The sequence below is a fragment of the Notolepis coatsorum genome (assembly GCF_963971535.1).
Source record: "Notolepis coatsorum genome assembly, chromosome: 9".
Lineage (NCBI taxonomy): Eukaryota > Metazoa > Chordata > Actinopteri > Aulopiformes > Paralepididae > Notolepis > Notolepis coatsorum.
The window spans coordinates 64,953,597-64,973,083 of record NC_140173.1 but is presented as its reverse complement, the minus strand read 5'-3'; the positions used below and the strand labels follow the sequence as shown (position 1 = coordinate 64,973,083).

The 19,487-nt window shown below is 42.6% G+C and overlaps 1 protein-coding gene across 1 annotated transcript in view; it reads right to left on the bottom strand.

The window, feature by feature from the left end:
- The window catches only part of tjap1 (tight junction associated protein 1 (peripheral)), a gene marked incomplete at its 3' end in the record, with an annotated part of 199,719 nt that overhangs the window by 19,991 nt on the left and 160,241 nt on the right, over positions 1-19,487 (bottom strand). The window contains exon 7 of the mRNA XM_084321291.1: positions 11,481-11,564. Within this exon, the coding sequence (XP_084177417.1) occupies positions 11,481-11,564 (84 nt within the window). The remainder of the gene's footprint in view (positions 1-11,480; positions 11,565-19,487) is intronic.

Below are 19,487 nucleotides of genomic sequence, written 5' to 3'. Positions count from 1 at the left end.
GATGTAGCCAATTACTTAAACACTTTCTTCACAAACATAGCCACAACACTGGTAAACAAACTACCCTCCCACTCAGGGCATTATGGGGTAGAACACATAGTAGCATACTACAAGAACCTAGGGGTCCACAAAGACGACTTCAAACTGGAAATGGTAACAACAGCTGAGGTACTCAAAAAACTGAGTGCCCTCCAACCGAACAAGGCCACTGGCCATGACAACATCCCCTCCAAATTCCTCAGAGACTCAGCAGCCGCCATCACCCCAGTCATCACACACATAATAAACCTCTCCATAAAACAGGGACACGTCCCCAAGGACTTCAAAATTGCGAGAGTAATGCCCCTGCACAAAAAGGGCAGCAAATTAGACCCAGGCAACTACCGCCCTGTTTCTATCCTTACCTCCATCTCGAAAGTCATGGAAAAAATAGTATACGAACAGGTCGAAAAGTACCTCGCGGGAAAAAATAGAATCTACAAATTCCAATCTGGCTTCAGAACATCCCACTCTACTGACACATGCCTTCTCTATTTGAACGACCACATCAAACAAGAGGTGGACGCGGGCAAATACTGCGGCATGGTCATGCTGGACCTACAAAAGGCCTTCGACACTGTCAATCACACCATTCTGATTGACAAACTAAAAGCAATTGGTTTTGCTAGTCTATCAGTGAGCTGGATATAGGCCTGCCACGATAACACATTTTGCTGGGCGATTAATTGCCCCCGAAAATATCACGATAAGCGATATTATTGCGACCGGTTAGAGAATTTTTTTTTGAGAAATTTATTTCCCAAAACTTTTATTTTGAAGCCCACCGCTCCGTCTTTTCCGGTGTTTTAGACTTTTATTTTGAAGCCCACCGACCGGACCGGAAGTATTGTTGTTATTATCCTAGCGGCACCTATGAGCGGCCAACTTGTCTCGTCCGGTTCTGTGTTTTTGAGCTAATGATAAAACAAATATTGAGATTGTTGGTGAACAACTAACTTTAGGTTAGTTTTAACGTTAGCTACTAACGTTAGATGCAGCTACTACAGGCAATCAACGATGAGGAGGAAGCGTCAAAGCAGTATATAATAGAATAGCTGTGGTGCGTAGGCACTGCAGCACGACTCGAAACTACCTACTACGTTATAATAAATGAATTCATGTTTAACTTGTCCCCGTGTCCAGTCCTTTGACTAGCCCCACCCGTTCATTGTAAACAATGATGCATGTAATTGTATTAACGTTATTCTGTGTTGTAGCTATGCTATACGTTGTATTTAGTTTGTTAGCTATTTAGCTCAAGTTTCAAGTTTCTTTAATAGTTGTCATACAGAAGTACAGAATACTTTTGTACAAAATGCTTCTTACTGTTGCGCTCCAGAGACTGTGCAAGACAAGATAAGTATGAAATAAAAACATAGTAAAATTAGAAGTAAAAAAAAGGTCACAGTGTTCAGTTTAGACATATGTACAATGTTCGATGCAGAATAGACGTAGTTACCATACAATATACAATACTGTGCAGTGTACTAATATACAATACTATATAGTGCAAGGCAGAAATGGAGAAATGGGACGAGGTGCAATTTAGGTACAATTCACAGTAGGTGTACGAGTTGTAGTGCAAATCCTTTATCAATAAATATAAAGTGTAAGTGTGTTTGTGTGATCTAAAGTGTGGAGAGTGGGTGCTGCAGTGTGTTGTTTGTTTGAGTGAGTGTGTGCGTGTGGGTGTGTGTGCTGTGTGCATTTGATGGTTGTTGCATAGTGATTATTGTTCGTTTAGCGATTATTGTTCGTTTAGCAGCCTGATGGCCTGGGGATAGAAGCTTCTTCTGAGTCTTTCTGTGCTCGCCTTAAGACTCCGGTATCGCTTGCCTGACCGCAGCAGTTCAAAGAGGCAGTTGTTCGGGTGGCTCGAGTCCTTAATAATTCTCTTAGCCTTCCCCTTGCACCGCTTGTAGTAAATGTTCTGGAGGGTGGGAAGCCCCCCTCCAATTGTGCGTTCGGCTGAACGTGTCACTCTTTGTAGTCTGCTACGGTCTTGTGCAGTGCTATTCCCAAACCAGGAGGGGCTAATGTTGTTAGCATTGAATGAGAATCAACACTCGATCTTTCATCTTTATTTAGCAGTCCAGTTTCTCCGGGCAGTAGCGAGTAACTACTTGGGTCTAAAAATAGCTAACGTTACACTATAAATAACGCTACTTGGTTAAAAGGAGCAACACCATTGAGAAATGTAGTTAAGCTATATGTGGCGTTGCTACTGCCCCACGGAGCTCCCGTGCTGTGCTCTGTAGTAAGGCCAGCGGCCCCCCACACGGACAGTGACTGACAAGGGGCACTGGTTCCGCCTCATTAAAACAAACGCGCAAATAGCAATTAATCGCGCCCGTCAAAATCATTGCATTAATTTTAATTATCGCGGCAATTAATCGATTTATTGCTTATCGCGGCAGGCCTAGCTGGATACAATCCTACCTGGAGGGGAGAGAACAGATGGTGGAGGTAAACGGTACCCACCCCCCCCCCTCCCAGTGAGCTGTGGTGTTCCACAAGGAAGCATACTAGGACCGCTACTGTTCCTAATTTATGCAAATGACATGTCGTCAGCTTGTGACTGCAACTTGTTCCTGTTTGCGGACGACTCAGCCCTGCTGGTCTCTGACAAGAACAAGTTACAGGTTGAAAAAACCCTCAGCTCGGAACTAGGCAAAATCTGCATATGGCTCGCCGATAACAAACTATCATTACACATGGGCAAAACAGAGTCCATTCTCTTCGGTTCAAATAACAAACTCAGCAAGACCGACGGCTTCTCAGTTACAGTGGGTGACAATATTGTCACAAGGAAAGATGAAATTACCTACCTGGGTTCCATCCTAGAGGCTAATCTTTCCTGTGACAAAATGGCATCCAATGTAATAAAAAAAGTCAACCAACGAACTCGATTCTTGTACCGGATCTCCTCTCTGGTAAACAAGAATACCCTGAAGACTCTGGCAGGAGCACTCATTCAAGGGTACTACGACTATGCTTGCACCTCATGGTACCAAAGCACCTCAAAGGCACTAAAAACAAAATTACAAACATCACAAAACAAACTAGTCAGACTACTGCTTGACCTGACTCCTAGAACCCACCTCACCCCTGCCCACTTTGACAACCTAGGATGGCTTAGAGTAGACGACAGAGTGAACACTGTGAAAATGAACACATTACCGAAATTTCTGTACTTATTTCAAAATATCCCAACCTTTATTCCAAAGTCATTTTTCAAAGCCCTCGACAAGGCAATATCAGATTTTATTTGGAACAAACGCCCAGTCCAAATAAATAAAATGGCCCTCCAGAAGCCTAAATTGCAGGGAGGCTTCGCACTACCCAATTTCTTGGTCTACTATTGGGCTGCAAATATTCACAGCATTCTCTATTGGAGTCACTCCCACTACGGACTCTGTCAGTGGGTACCGGCATGGGTGGACATGGAAAGGGCATCTTGTTCCAGAACATCTTTGCAATCCTTAGTCTGCTCTTCGCTCCCAGTCACAACCGCCCAGTACACCAACAACCTCTTAGTACAACACTCCCTCCGGATGTGGTCCCAGTTCAGAAAACACTTTGGTCTCCACGCCATGTCACAGTCGTCACCTGTCCACAAAAACGTCCTTTTCCCTCCCTCTATGGTGGATGAAACCTTCAGCAACTGGTTTAAGAAGGGCATTCTGAACATTTATGATTTGTACCAAGACAGTTAATTTATGTCTTTCACACAACTGTCCCGAAAGTTTAACTTACCAAAAACAAATTTTTTCAGATATCTACAGATACGTGATTTTGTTAAGAGCAAATTTGACCAGTTCCCCGATACACCTCCAAAAACTTTGATCGATCGCATCTTGGAGGTGAAGGTTGTAATCAAAGGCTCAATATCTAAACTATATAACATCATATCCCTATCCCTACCCTCCTCAGTATTGGCTATAAGACAAAACTGGGAGTCCGATCTAAATCATCAATTTACAGACAAAGAATGGGAAAACGCTCTTGCCCGAATACACTCTTCTTCAATATGTGCCCGCCATTCACTGATACAGTTCAAGCTCCTCCACCGTCTATATTGGTCAAAGACTAGACTGGCGAAGATAAATCCTGGCATGGATCCCACATGCGACCGGTGCCACCAAGCCCCTGGCTCACTTATTCATATGTTTTGGCATTGTCCAGTACTGGCCCCTTTCTGGACTTCCATTTTTAAATCTTATTCAGACATATTTTTTATGAATATTGACCCATGCCCTCTTATTGCACTATTTGGTTTGACACCGGAAAACGCTGCAATATCTATTGGGCAATCCAATGCCATGGCTTTTGCCTCACTCATTGCCAGACGCCTCATCCTATTCAACTGGAAGGCAGCCACTCCCCCTTCACACTTACACTGGATGAGGGATGTCATGTCTCTTATACATATAGAGAAAATCAGATTTACTACACAAGGCCACACAGATATCTTCCACAAAACATGGCAGCCCTTCCTATCTCATTTCAAAACCCATATGACTCCATCCAAACTTGGGACCCCATGACCCCCCTCCTCCCCCTATCTATCTTCATGACACTGCTAGCCCACGCATGGCTGGGGAGATGGCATTGTGGTGGTCTGCTAAGGGTGTTAAATTTACTTTCCATTTTATTTGTTTTACCATCTGGAAATCACGCTACTAAAATGGAGAGTATCACTTATATTATATATTATTATTACGGTCTTTCCTATTTATGTATATATGTATGTATGTATGTACAGTATGTATGTATATATATATATATGTGTATATATATGTGTGTATGTGTGTGTGTATGTATATATATATATATATTTTTTTCTCTTTGTTTTCTTTTAATTTTACTTCATTTTTTTGCGTAGCTTTGTCTGCCACATCTGTACTTTTGTTTAATTATTTAAATGTCTTTATTTTTATTTTATCTCTTTTTTTTTTACATGTATGTTTGTCGTCGCCATCACTGGGTGGGATGGGTGGGATTAGGGGATAGGAATGGGGAAGGAAATGGAAGTTGTATAATTTTGATAACTGAAATGTATAAATATGTACTAATTCTTCCAATAAAAAAAAGATAAATCTAAAAAAAAAGAGTAGACAACAGAGTACAGAAACTTGCAATGGGCCTGGTCTACAAGATACACTACACGACCAAGGTACCCATGTACATGTCAAAATACTTCCCAAAGGTCAGTGAATACCACGATCACAACACCAGAGGGAGCTCCACAAATCATGTGAAACCCGGCTCAAACAAGGGACTAAACACGTTTTGCAATTATGCCACATCAATGTGGAACGCCCTACCCAAAGCTGTAAAGGAATGTGAATCACTACTAGGGTTGGGCATCGTTTGGATTTGAACGATTCCGGTTCCGATTCTCCATTTCGATTCCTGTTCTAAACGATTCTCGATTCCGATTCTTTGAGGTGCAGGTCAAAACAGGTCACAGCTTATTTCTTTCCAGAACCGGAAGTTAGGAACCGGTTCCTATTAGAACCGGTTCTCGGTGCCCAACCCTAAATTCACTACCCACTTTCAAAAACACTCTCAAAGAACACCTACGGGAGACTGCAATTCGAAACTGGCCCCTGCAAATGTCCTAACCCGACCCCCTCCAATGTACAGTAAATGACCAAGTATGGCTTTGTCAATATTCCAATGTACAGTTGGATAGAGTAGGTGTATATAGTAGGTGTACTGTATATAGTATGTGTATATAGTAGCTGTATATAGTAGGTGTATATATTAGGTGTATATAGTAGGTGTATACAGGGAACAAAATAAACTTTTTGACTTACCAGCCATTTGGCTGGTAGATTTAAAAAACTACCAGCCAGGCAGATTTTTTACCAGCCAAAAAATTTAAATAGCTTTTTAGTATATCGCCATGTGTTATTATTACTATATAATACTCTCATATACTATTTTCAATTAATATCATAAACAACATAAGGAATATTAGCATAATTTTGAGTGGACTGAAGGAATGAGTCAGCGTTAATAGTTTTAAATGCAAATAATTTATTGAAACATAGAAGTGGGGTCGGGGACACACACACTGTTTCAACTCACCACCCCCGCATCATATTGTAGTCTAGTCTGTCTTCAAACTTCCACTCCTCTCGAAACCTTTTTATATTTGAATATCAACATTATCTGTGCATCCTCAGTAATCCTCAGTTTACTACAATATACTCCTCTCCTGAGTCCTGACTAGTGACTTCATTGTCTTTCCAAACGCACGCACACACACAGAGAAAGGGAGAGTGCCCCCCCCCCATTTCCCTTTCCCCAGTCCACACTGTCTGCTGTTCTCTATGGCTCTGCCGCTGATCAGGATTAGCTTGTTAGCTTACGCTAACATAACGTTCATTTCGGGCGATGTAGGCATAAAGGAATGGCGACGATGCAATGCATGTTAGATGCATTTGACCCGTTGTGAGAAGAAGAAAAAACCACAGACTTATTTCGGCTCGCAAAATAGGCGCACTGCTGTGTAGCTCTGCTCTCAGGGAACAAACTTAACTTTTTGACTTACCAGCCACTTGGCTGGTAGATTTTAAAAACTACCAGCCAGGCAGATTTTTTACCAGCCATTGGCGGTTGGCTGGTACTTATTTTGTTCCCTGGGTGTATATATTAGGTGTATATAGTAGATGTATATAGTAGGTGTATATAGTAGGTGTATATAGTAGGTGTATAGAGTAGGTGTATATATTAGGTGTATATAGTAGGTGTATATATTAGGTGTATAGAGTAGGTGTATATAGTAGGTGTATAGATGACAGTGAGAGTATGAGTGACAGTCTATGATAATATTTAGTCCATCATAATCACTTACTTTTTTTAGGAGCCGTTATAGAAAGTGGATTCATGGATTTTACTCTTAAAGAGTATAAGGGAAAAACCTTTTGTAAAAGGTTCTCTCTCACTGGCCTGGAGTGTTAATTATAGTGGAGCATTATCTTTCAGTTTATGATAAAAGCGTGAAAATTGGCATGAGCAGTCTCCATGGGTCACTTGATGTTCTGAAGGTCCAGATTAACACTGAAAGTCTGCGTTTATTATTTTGTATAACTTATATATTGTTTATATATATATAAGATATATATCTTCACGTCATCTGTTTTACGTGCCAGTATTTATCATTCGCCTTTTGTATATGTTCCATTCTTAACGCCATAGGCGCCAGCGCGCGCCCCCTGTAGACATGTTCGAAACATGCCCAGGCAAGTCCTGAGAGAGTATACTGTTCTGTGTGGGTGAACAGACTCAGTCCACAGGTAACCAGCTACAGAGTGTGTTGTGGAGAAGACGTTTGGTGCAGTTGTACACAGACCGAAAGCAACGTATCGTTATAGAGAGCCGAACAGCTAATTAGATACAACTATAATATTGTCGAGCCACTATTGGCACAGTATAGTGACTTGTGTGAGAGAAGTAACGTATCGTTATAGTTGAACTCAGCAACGTCCCGGATCTACAAGACCTATTAAAGACTTTCTGCGGGTTAGCCTTAAGTACAAAAGGGGGCTAACTAGCTATCACCATGCCAACAGGCTTTTGGACTAATAGCTATTAATCCTGCCATCGGGCGCTAGGAATACAAGGACCGGTTCCGTACGAGACCCTTTCCTCCCCAGCGACGAACGGATTATCCTAAGTGTGTCTGCAGCCCTCTGGAGTAGGAACTCTAGAGGACCACCGTCTCCATCCACCATCTTGCTTTTCCCTGTTCGACGTGCTTCTTCTCAATCCACTCCACGCTTCAATGGTCGAGTACTAGTAGTTAAAGACTATCGTTACCTCTGACGTTGTTGCCCTGACATTCCATTATTAAAGGAGAGCTGTGTTTATAGAATATGTATGTTGCTATTACTATTAAAATGCTTGTTCAACTTGTATCCCTGTCCCCGCGCCGTTAATAGAGTGTCCGCCATTTTGTGTACCTATACTGTCTGGCTAATTTAATATTCTGCATTAGTGGTTTAATCTAACATATCAATACAGTCCGGGTTGTGTAGCCCCTTAGCTACACTTGACAAGAAAATTGTCAGATACATTTGAAATTTCAAGATGGCCGACACCTTAGTGGAGCAGTTAAGTGATATAATGGTTTATTTGGTGATACAAGCATGAAAATTGGTATGAGCAGTCTCTGTGGGTCACTTGACAATAAGCCACCCACAGCTACTTGAAATTTCAAGATGGCGGCCATTTTTTCAGGATGACTGCCACCCGCCATGTGGATCTTTAAATGATACATTTTCTCATAGAAATGTATTGGGTTCCTCAAAAGGCTGTGTCAAGAGAGGTTGTTTGACTGTTTTGTCTGACTCCTCGCCCACAACCTGTTCAGTTTGGTAAAACATGTCAGGAGTTGCCTCCCACCGGCATAGCTCAAATGTAACTTGATATCTACACCATGTTCAATATTGCAGATGAACTGAACAAGCGTTGGTGGAACGGATTCTTCTTCAAAACATTGTCTTGTGATCAAGCATCTCTCTATGTATGATGCTGACAGCTTTAGCTAAGTGAATGGCTTCAGCTTCACTGTATTTGCTTACATCAGAAAGAACAGAGCTTCTTGAATGCAAGCAGTACATCACGTCCTGCCTTGGGTTCTTCTAGCTCAGGTAGAAATCAGCTGCTCCTCTCCTCTATCTCTCCTCTATCTCTCCTCCATCTCTCCTCCCACACCAGTTTGCGTACCAGACCAACAGGTTAGTAGAGGATGCCATCAACCTGGCACTCCACCACACTCTACAGCACCTGGAAACCCCTAACACCTACACACCTGTATCCTGTTTATTGACTTCAGCTCAGCTTTCAACATGGACATCAACCCAACCATGTCCAACCTGGATCCTCAATTTCCTCAGCAATAGAACCCAAACAGTCAAGGTAAACAATAAATCATCTCGCTGTCCCTTTCCCCCTGGCTCTTCTCCCTCTACACAAACCAGTTCACCCCCCTGGACAGTTCAGTCAAGGCCTTCAAATACGCCGACGACACCACCATCCTGGGCCTCATCTCCAACAACAACGAGTCCATTTACCGGCAGGCGGTGGAAAAAGCAGTGAGGTGATGCTCAACCAACAACCTCCTGCTCAACACCTCCAAAATCATGGAAATTGCCATAGATTTCAGGACTTCAAAAAAATAAAAACATACTCCCAATAACCATCCCAGACCAACCCTAACCCTAATGGAATCATTCAAGTTCCTCGGCACCCACATCAGCAATAAACTCAAATGGGACATTAACACCACTGCCATCATCAAAAAGGCCCAGTAGCACCTGTACTTCCTCAGGCAACTCAACTCTAATCCAGTCCAATTCTACACCGCCATAATCCAAAGCATCCTCACCTCATCCATCACAGTATGGTACGGTTCCACTGACAAACACACCAAACACAAACTCCAACGCATCACCAAGACAGCCTCCAAAATAATTGGCTGCCCCCTCCCTTCTCTGGACTCCATCTACGCCTCACGCACAGTCAACCGCTCTGATAAAATAGTCAACGATCCCTCCCACCCAGCACACCACATATTCCAGCGCATGCCCTCAGGTCGCTACATGTCAATTTTAACCAGACACACACGCTTCACAAACAGTTTTTTCCCCACAGCAGTCCGAACACTAAACACCCCACCCCTGCACAGACAGGCAATCATCCGTCACTGACTGACACTGTTATATGTGACTGTCCTGTATGTATTTGTTTATCTATGTATTTTATTGTGGGGATTGGGAGGTGGGAGGGGGGCGTTTGATGTCTGATGTTTCATGTTGATGTCGCAGTGTCTCACCTGTCGCCTTACTAGTGTCTCATAAAGACAAACAAGTGGTTGAGCAGATATTGAGTGCAGAACTAGAGAAGGTTAGTGACTGGCTAGGCTACAACAAGCTGTCCCTCCATGTGGGGAAGACTGAGTCCATCCTATTCGGGTCAAAGGTCAGGCTCAGAAAATCGCCCAGGTTTTAACATTAGAATAGGAGATACTGTTCTCACCGACAAAACATCTGTGAAATATCTTGGTTGCGTCCTGGAAAACAGCTTATCAGGGGAAAGCATGGCTCAACAAGTACTTACAAAGATCAATAACAGGACTAGATACCTAGCCAGAATCTCAAATTTTTTAGATCAGTCAGCGATGTAAATTCTTGCTGGAGCACTTACAGTGTCACTATGACTATGCGTGTGGCTCCTGGTACAACAGCGCCCCCAAAAGTCAAAAAATAAAACTACAGACATCACAAAACAAGCTAATCAGGGTAATACTAAGGATACCCGCCCAAACTCACCTTGACCCATCACACTTTGAGAACATGAGATGACTAAAGGTGGAAGACAGAGTCATCCAAATAGGGATGTGCCTAGTTCACAGAATCATGCACAGGGTAGTGCCAGTTTACTTCAACAACTACTTCAACCGAATCAGGGACAACCATGCATACCCAACTAGGCGTAGCTCAACTGACTTTGTGCCAGTCAGATTCAGGAGTTGTATGGGGAAGGAGTCATTTTTATATTCTGCAGCTGTCTTTTGGAACAGTCTGCCCAGTGACCTGAAAATTGTAATCAATGCTGTTAGATTCAAGTCCAGCCTAAAGACATGGCTCAAAAGGGACTATAATTAACCCAGACACTCAGCTAAAAGGCACCCTTACATGTTTTTATGCGTCTGTTATGTATATAAATGGTAAATGGTATATGTGATGTGTTGTGATGTCATGTCTGTATGATGCATGTCTAAGGATCTCATTCCCCTACCCCCCCTACAAGGACCACAATGGAAATAAGCTCTGAGCTTTCTTGTGTTCATCCTTGGCAGTATTTTCTGTCACATGTTATTTTATATATTGTCAAATAAAGTCATTCATTCAGTGCTTTTAACAAACTGTACCGAAAACAATTACCACCAACCATCGTTGTGTGGCATTAAAGTATTTTGTATCTCTCCTCTATTTCTCCTCTCCTCTATCTATCTATCTCTCCTCTCCTCTATTTCTCCTCTCTCTCCTCTCTATCTCTCCTTCCATGTTTCTCCAGCCGCCCCATCGCCCCAACTAACCAGTTTAGTTTATTTGTAGTCAACTGTAATAAACCTGGTTACATGACCGTGTTCACTTGGTTTCTCCTCCTGTCGAGGATGACTCAGATGAAGGAGGAAGAAAGAAAACCAAGAGAAAGAGCTAGACTCCATGTGCACTTTCAAAATCTCTCTCAGAGCGTCACCGTGGAGTGAAAAACACTCTCAGAGGATACAGCGGTGCAATCACACTAAGTGGGAAGGAGTGCTTTTTCTATACAAGGCTTCGATCAAACTCCCCCGTTCCTCCTCCTCCTCCTCCTCCTCGCTCACACCCCTAAGCTGCCTGAGCAGCAGCTCTACTACTTACGTCTGCAAACTTGTGGTTTCTGAAATGGGACTTATTGCACTTCAGCAGCTGCACGGCCAAATTGCAATCTTGCCGGTAGCGTTCCTGTCAACCAGAGAATAGAAGAGAGAGAGAGAGGGAGGGAGAGAAGAGAGGGAGAGAGGAGAGAGAGAGAGAGAGAGAGGGAGAGAAATGTGGAGAGAAAGGGGGAGGGAGAGAAAGAGAGAAGGAAAATGAGAAAACATCATGAAAATCAATAGCAGGCTTTCAAGAAAGAAACTTAGACAAAAAAAAGCAGTGTAATGTAAAGAGCCAAGAACAAGAGGTTTAGTTATTTTCTACTAGACCAGTGAGTCTCAACTAGGGGTTCAGAGAGAGAGAGAGAGAGAGAGAGAGAGAGAGGGGGGGAGAGAGAGAGGAGAGAGAGAGATAGAGAGAAAGTGTTACGTAGGTAGGTTGTTCATTATTATTGTATTTATGTTCCGTATTATTATATTATTATTGTTGTATTTATAATAATATGTTAAACATCAGGTTAGTATAAGTCTTTTTGTATTTGTATATAGTATGGTGCTGTGTTCACCTTTTAGTAATCCTCCTTTCTGTTTCCCCTTCTCAGGTACTGCCCACCCCTTCCTGTAGAGTTGCCTGATTGCCCGGTGATGACTACAGCTGAGGGCATTTTTAGTCACCTTTATCTATTTTTAGTTTAGTCAAGTTTTAGTCAACTACAGGTCTGAGCATTTTAGTTTGAATCTTTTTGTTTTTTGTTTAGTCTCGATTTAGTCTTTTTTGTTTAGTCTCGTCACTCAGTTACAGCCTCATAAGTTGCCGTGAGCTTTTTCTAAACAAAAACAAGCTAACGTTAGTGCTAGCTGGTCAGACTTATGTAAGCTATTTAATGTGTTCTATTGTGGTGGAACATCCGCACGGACAATATTGTTTGTTACTTTCCTGTCTGCAAACGAGTTCCTGTTAGCTAGCAAGTAAACAGAGTGTTGACATTGAAGTTGATGTTGAATAAACGTTTAGCATCGTCTTTCGACACCCCGCCTCTGACTCCTATTGTTCGGTGCTACACTATGTTATTATTGATGCTGACGTTATTAGGTGGAGTTGTGCGCCCTCTTGTGGTTTTGTTTTGGGAGTGGAAAAAGGAAGAAGCTGAATAAAACCATTATGTTGATGATCAGGTATCAATTCTCCCGTGATTTTATTTGACTATAGTTTGAAAGTATAGGCGGACTATTCCTCGGTTACATTGGTTACACCGAGACCCTGTTGCCCCGCCATTGTTCCATTAAACCCATGCTGTGTGCAGTTACTGCTATCTAGAATGCTGGCTAAGAACAAATAATGTGCGTGCCGTGAGGAAATTAATCAAAGCACTTGCGCTGCACACATAGGCAACATAAATGCTGCACGTGTGTCGTCGTTTTTAGTCAATGACATTGCATGAATCATTTAGTCACGTTAGTGTCACATGATCTTCATTATGATCTCCATTAACACTTTGAGTGCCACTCACGGCTAATCTCGGGTTTACGATTGTGACGTTGAAAGCCACGTCACGGCTTTTCTCTGATTTTTTTTTAATTTAATTTTTTTTAGCGATCTGAAATCATATTGCATCACCCGAGCCTACCGTTGGAAATCCAGGGGCCGCCGGCGATCAGATGTGAAAAAAGCGCCCCCTATCGTCTCCCAGATGGTAAATCACCCGTTTGGAATGGACTCAATGAAAATGGATGGGGGGAAAAAATATTCCAGTCCACATTTCCCAGTCCACTGATGCAACCGGAGTTACCAGAGTTCATTCTGGAGCCTCTGAGCCGCGGCGAGCATGGGTTATACTGTACACACGTTGGATCAATATACTTTTTTTTCCGAATGGTGATCAGGAATTGGAATATACCATTTGGATACCATCTGATGTCAGGTAAGAAATCTATGTTATCAGTGTTAGGATAATCAGACTCGTTTTCACAGAGATATAAGCTTTTTTGTGATATGTGCTCTAGCTGTTTCACTGTAAAATCCATGAGGAAATGAAAGCAGCTATTATCAGTGTGCGGCTCAAACGTGCGTGCGTGCACATATACTATTGATCATCTAGCGTTTATTTGAAAACGATTCATAAATAGGCCGACAAATATCAACGTTCTGGAATATTCCAGTAAAAGGCGATTATCATAGAATAGGGTGTTTTTCACCTGAAAACGGGTGCTTTTCAAAATGCTCTCAAACGGAAATGAAGCGATAAAAAACCAATCTGCCTTGACAACACTGACTGGAAAATGATTCTTTGATAAGCGACGGGCAGATTAGACACATAATTTAAAACATAGATTAGGCGATATTAACGTTAACATTGACGCCGATGGTGGCATTCAAGGGACTAAATGTGAATTAACCCACGGCACTCAAAGTGTTAACGTGACGTCTCGTTGTCGTCAGGGGGAAAAGCTTCGTTGACGACCATATTTAGTCATAATTTTCATTGACTAAATTAACACAATGCAGATACTTCACGGAAGAGCAGATGAAGGCTGATACCAATCAAACAAGAGACTGTTGGGCTTTTAAACTGTGTAGGACTCAGGCCTAGAACTGCACCCTGAGAGAGGGAACTGCGCCCTGAGAGGGAGGTTTGCCCTGGGTGGGTGGTTTAAAGGGTCAAAGTGGGTATAAAACAGGAGGGAAGACTGTCAAGTTTTAAACTGTGGATACCAAACAGAGAAGGTAAAGACGACTTTGAACTGTTGAACAGTAATCCAGAACTATTTTATTGCACTGTAAAAAAAATTATATATTTCATCTATTCTACTCTACTATTTTATTGCACTGCACTATTTTACTCCGTCTATTTGATCTTACTCTTTTTATTATTGTCTATTTAAAACTGAATCGAACCATAAACAAGGTGGCCTGTTGGGATGTTAGATCCTAATGTGAAAAACTGTGATTTTATATGTCTGCACTTTATGTGCTCATTTTATGCCTGTCTTTTTTCTGTTGTGAAGCACTTTGAGCTGCAGTTTCTGTATGAAAGGTGCTATACAAATAAAGTTTATTATTATTATTATTATTACCAATCAACAAAAGGCTGAAAACACCATAATCTAACACTGGGTTGGGGTTCACAGCAACCCTGTCAGATGTACATGTAATTCTGTACTAGGGATGCCCCGATCACGTTTCTTTGCCACCGATACCGATCACCGATCATCTATGAGCCATATTGGGCGATACACTGCCGTTTTTGGTTTTGTTATAGCAGCTGGCAGTATTATACTGTAGGCCCAACACAGGCATTCTCAAAGTCTAGACTCCGGTCCAGATACGGACCGAACCACAACTGTCTCTGGACTTTGAGCAAATTATACTTTTCATATGCATTATCTCCGAAATTCTCCGCTATATCCACTACAAGCAGCGTCTGTGAATGTCCGACAGCTCCACTGTCTGTGTGTCTGTCTACTCTGCTTTGGTCCAATCACATTCCCCCACCCACAGTTTGAGTAGAGTAGGGCGGGTCTTCACGGAATGCTAGTTGTCTCTTTCAGCGACCGGCTGGGAGAGTGTAGCGGAGCTGAGAGAGTACTCGTCTCGACTACACTTAATGGCTGGTCGTTCAGCCCTATGAATTCCATGGCTTTTCTTGTGATCGCCTTAGCCTTCTGACTATCACTGTTATACGCATGGGTGCTCTCTCAAGTGGTTTGCGCTAGCGTCCGTTTTGGTTATTTCTCTGCCTTTTTCTTTGTACTCTCCGCGGTAGGCTTAACAAACTCTCCATGCTCCTCTGGGTGATGGGACTTCAAGTGTTTTATTAAATTTGTTGTGTTGAATCTTTTTACATTGATTCCCCCACGAGGTATTTTATCCTGGCATACATTGCAGATGGCATTTGTTGCATCCGTCTCAGACACTATGTAATAGTTCCACACCGCTGACATGTTTAAGTTAGTTAACATGCAACAATGACACCAACTCCGCTGAGAATTGGCTCATGTTTGTCGCGTCATCGATCGTTTTTTTCGCAATCGGCGACTAGAAAGCATTATCGGAATTCCCCAATCTCATATTTATACTGAATATCGGCCGATACCGATCGCTGGCCGATCGATCGGGGCATCCCTATTCTGTACATGTGTGATATATCTAAATTATAAGTAACAACATATGTGACAGAGAGAAGAGAGATGAGAGGAGAGAGAGAGAGAGAGGGAGGGAGAGAGGAGAGAGAGAGAAGAGAGAGGGAGGGAGAAGAGAGTCAAGGGAGAGAGGAGAGAGAGAGAAGGGAGAGAGGAGAGATAGAGGAGAGAAGAGAGAGAGAGAGGAGAGATAAGAGAGAGAGAGAGGGAGGGAGTCCCCCAACGGTGTCACAGGATTGTGAGAGCAAGGGTTGTGAAATGATAAAGAATGTGAGAAAACGATATTTCCACAATACAGATATAAAATGAAATATTTATTGAAAAAACACAATGGACTGTTGAGTCCGTCTGTGGTTGTAAATGCAGCGCTCTCTCCTGAAGCTAGAACACACTTCTCTCTCTCAGATGTGGTTTATATTCTATAGTGTTGTTATCGGGTCTAAACCAGTATTATAAACCTCAAGAGCTCACAAAGACATTTTACCCACAAAAGAGACGCCTATCGAGAAGCCCCAGATTTCTACATCCCAGTGACATCATTATCCGTCTGTTTTCTAGCAGTACGAGAGAGAGACTTCAACAACACTGACTGAACTGTGTCGGTGGAATAACAATCTGAATTATTCAAATAGTTCTATTATATAATCTGTGGCATTCCACTTTAAGTTTCCTATAGTTGTTAACCAAGTCCTCCCACGTGGATAGAATCACAGCTAAGAGCCAACCTGCACCGTACGGCGAATGCTCGGCCAGCAGGGGGTCGCCGGTGGGCGTCAATTTGTTTTTATTGTCACGGGCGGTGCCACTTCTGTCACCAAAACAAGTGCCCTTGAGAAGATTCTCAAAGTGGTGCTACGTGTGAGTGTGGCTAATTGAAGTGTTCTTCAGATTAATCGAGTTCCTTGTTTTTCAACTGTGTCAAACATGTTGTATTAGTTGGCTGTGCAGGTCAAGCCTTACCGCAGTTCAATTACAGCAACAGTTAATTGTGGAGAAACTGAAAAACACCACAGAATATTAACAAGGCTTGAACGGAGGACAGTAAAGGAAAACTGTTGTACCGTTTCTTTTCCATGACTGCTTTGCTGTTTTTACACCCCGAGAGGAATTGTTTGGAAGGTTGTGCAGGATAGCTGAAAGGTGTAGTACTAATGCAGGATAGCTGCAAGGTGTGTGTGACAGGTTTCTAGAAGGACTACACTGCCCTGCAGAAGCTAACAGCAGTAACTATACTGCCCTCCAGAAGCTAACAGCAGTAACTATACTGCCCTGCAGAAGCTAACAACAGTCACTATACTGCCCTGCAGAAGCTAACCAGTCACTATACTGCCCTGCAGAAGCTAACCAGTCACTATACTGCCCTGCAGAAGCTAACCACAGTCACTATACTGCCCTGCAGAAGCTAACCACAGTCACTATACTGCCCTGTAGAAGCTAACCACAGTCACTATACTGCCCTGTAGAAGCTAACCACAGTCACTATACTACCCTGCAGAAGCTAACAGCAGTAACTATAATGCCCTCCAGAAGCTAACAGCAGTAACTATACTGCCCTGCAGAAGCTAACAACAGTCACTATACTGCCCTGCAGAAGCTAACAGTCACTATACTGCCCTGCAGAAGCTAACCAGTCACTATACTGCCCTGCAGAAGCTAACCACAGTCACTATACTGCCCTATAGAAGCTAACCACAGTCACTATACTATACTTCCTTACCACCTGCACTAACTAGGGTTGAAGACAAACAGACATTTAAAAAACACCTTAAAAATCATATAAGAAAGAGTGGTACTGTCAGTTAAGTAAACATAGTGGGTGATTGAGAAGATGGGTATGTGTGATTGTTGAACTTAGATTTTTAATATATTTGTATATTGTATTGAGATGTATTGTTATGCTTTAAGTGAACATATATGCCTTGAAACATGATTGAGTAGATGGGTATGTGTGATTGGTGAACTTAGATATTTTATGTGTGATAGGTGAACTTAGATATTTTATTATATAATATTTTTAGGTGTTATTGAGGTCTATTGTATTGTTTTATTGTATTGTATTGTATTAATTGTATTGTATTGATTTTATTGTATTGTATTGATTTGTGTGGACCCCAGTAATAGTAGCCTATGCCTGTGGCAATGGCTAATGGGGATCCGAATAAACTAAACTAAACTAAACTATACTGCCCTGCAGAAGCTAACAGCTGTAACTATACTGCCCTGCAGAAGCTAACAGCTGTAACTATACTGCCCTGCAGAAGCTAACAGCTGTAACTATACTGCCCTGCAGAAGCTAACAGCTGTAACTATACTGCCCTGTAGAAGCTAACCACAGTCACTATACTGCCCTGCAGAAGCTAACCGCAGTCACTATACTGCCCTGCAGAAGCTAACCACAGTCACTATACTGTCCTGCAGAAGCTAACCACAGTCACTATACTGCCCTGCAGAAGCTAACCACAGTCACTATACTGTTCTGCAGAAGCTAACCACAGTCACTATACTGTCCTGCAGAAGCTAACCACAGTCACTATACTGCCCTGTAGAAGCTAACCACAGTCACTATACTGCCCTGCAGAAGCTAACCACAGTCACTATACTGCCATGCAGAAGCTAACCACAGTCACTATACTGCCCTGCAGAAGCTAACCACAGTCACTATACTGCCCTGTAGAAGCTAACCACAGTCACTATACTGCCCTGTAGAAGCTAACCACAGTCACTATACTGTCCTGCAGAAGCTAACAGTCACTATACTGCCCTGTAGAAGCTAACCACAGTAACTATACTGCCCTGTAGAAGCTAACCACAGTAACTATACTGCCCTGTAGAAGCTAACCGCAGTAACTACACTGCCCTACATAAGCTAACCACAGTCACTATACTGCCCTGTAGAAGCTAACCACAGTAACTATACTGCCCTGTAGAAGCTAACCACAGTCACTATACTGCCCTGTAGAAGCTAACCACAGTAACTACACTGCCCTACATAAGCTAACCACAGTCACTATACTGCCCTGTAGAAGCTAACCACAGTAACTACACTGCCCTACATAAGCTAACCACAGTAACTATACTTCCCTGCAGAAGCTAACCACAGTAACTATACTGCCCTGTAGAAGCTAACCACAGTAACTATACTGCCCTGTAGAAGCTAACCACAGTCACTATACTGCCCTGCAGAAGCTAACCGCAGTCACTATACTGCCCTGCAGAAGCTAACCACAGTCACTATACTGTCCTGCAGAAGCTAACCAGTCACTATACTGCCCTGCAGAAGCTAACCACAGTCACTATACTGTTCTGCAGAAGCTAACCAGTCACTATACTGTCCTGCAGAAGCTAACCACAGTCACTATACTGCCCTGTAGAAGCTAACCACAGTCACTATACTGCCCTGCAGAAGCTAACCACAGTCACTATACTGCCATGCAGAAGCTAACCACAGTCACTATACTGCCCTGCAGAAGCTAACCACAGTCACTATACTGCCCTGTAGAAGCTAACCACAGTCACTATACTGCCCTGTAGAAGCTAACCACAGTCACTATACTGTCCTGCAGAAGCTAACAGTCACTATACTGCCCTGTAGAAGCTAACCACAGTAACTATACTGCCCTGTAGAAGCTAACCACAGTAACTATACTGCCCTGTAGAAGCTAACCGCAGTAACTACACTGCCCTACATAAGCTAACCACAGTCACTATACTGCCCTGTAGAAGCTAACCACAGTCACTATACTGCCCTGCAGAAGTTAACCGCAGTAACTACACTGCCCTACAGAAGCTAACCGCAGTAACTATACTGCCCTACAGAAGCTAACACATACACACACACACACAGACATTATTATAATAATAATAATAATAA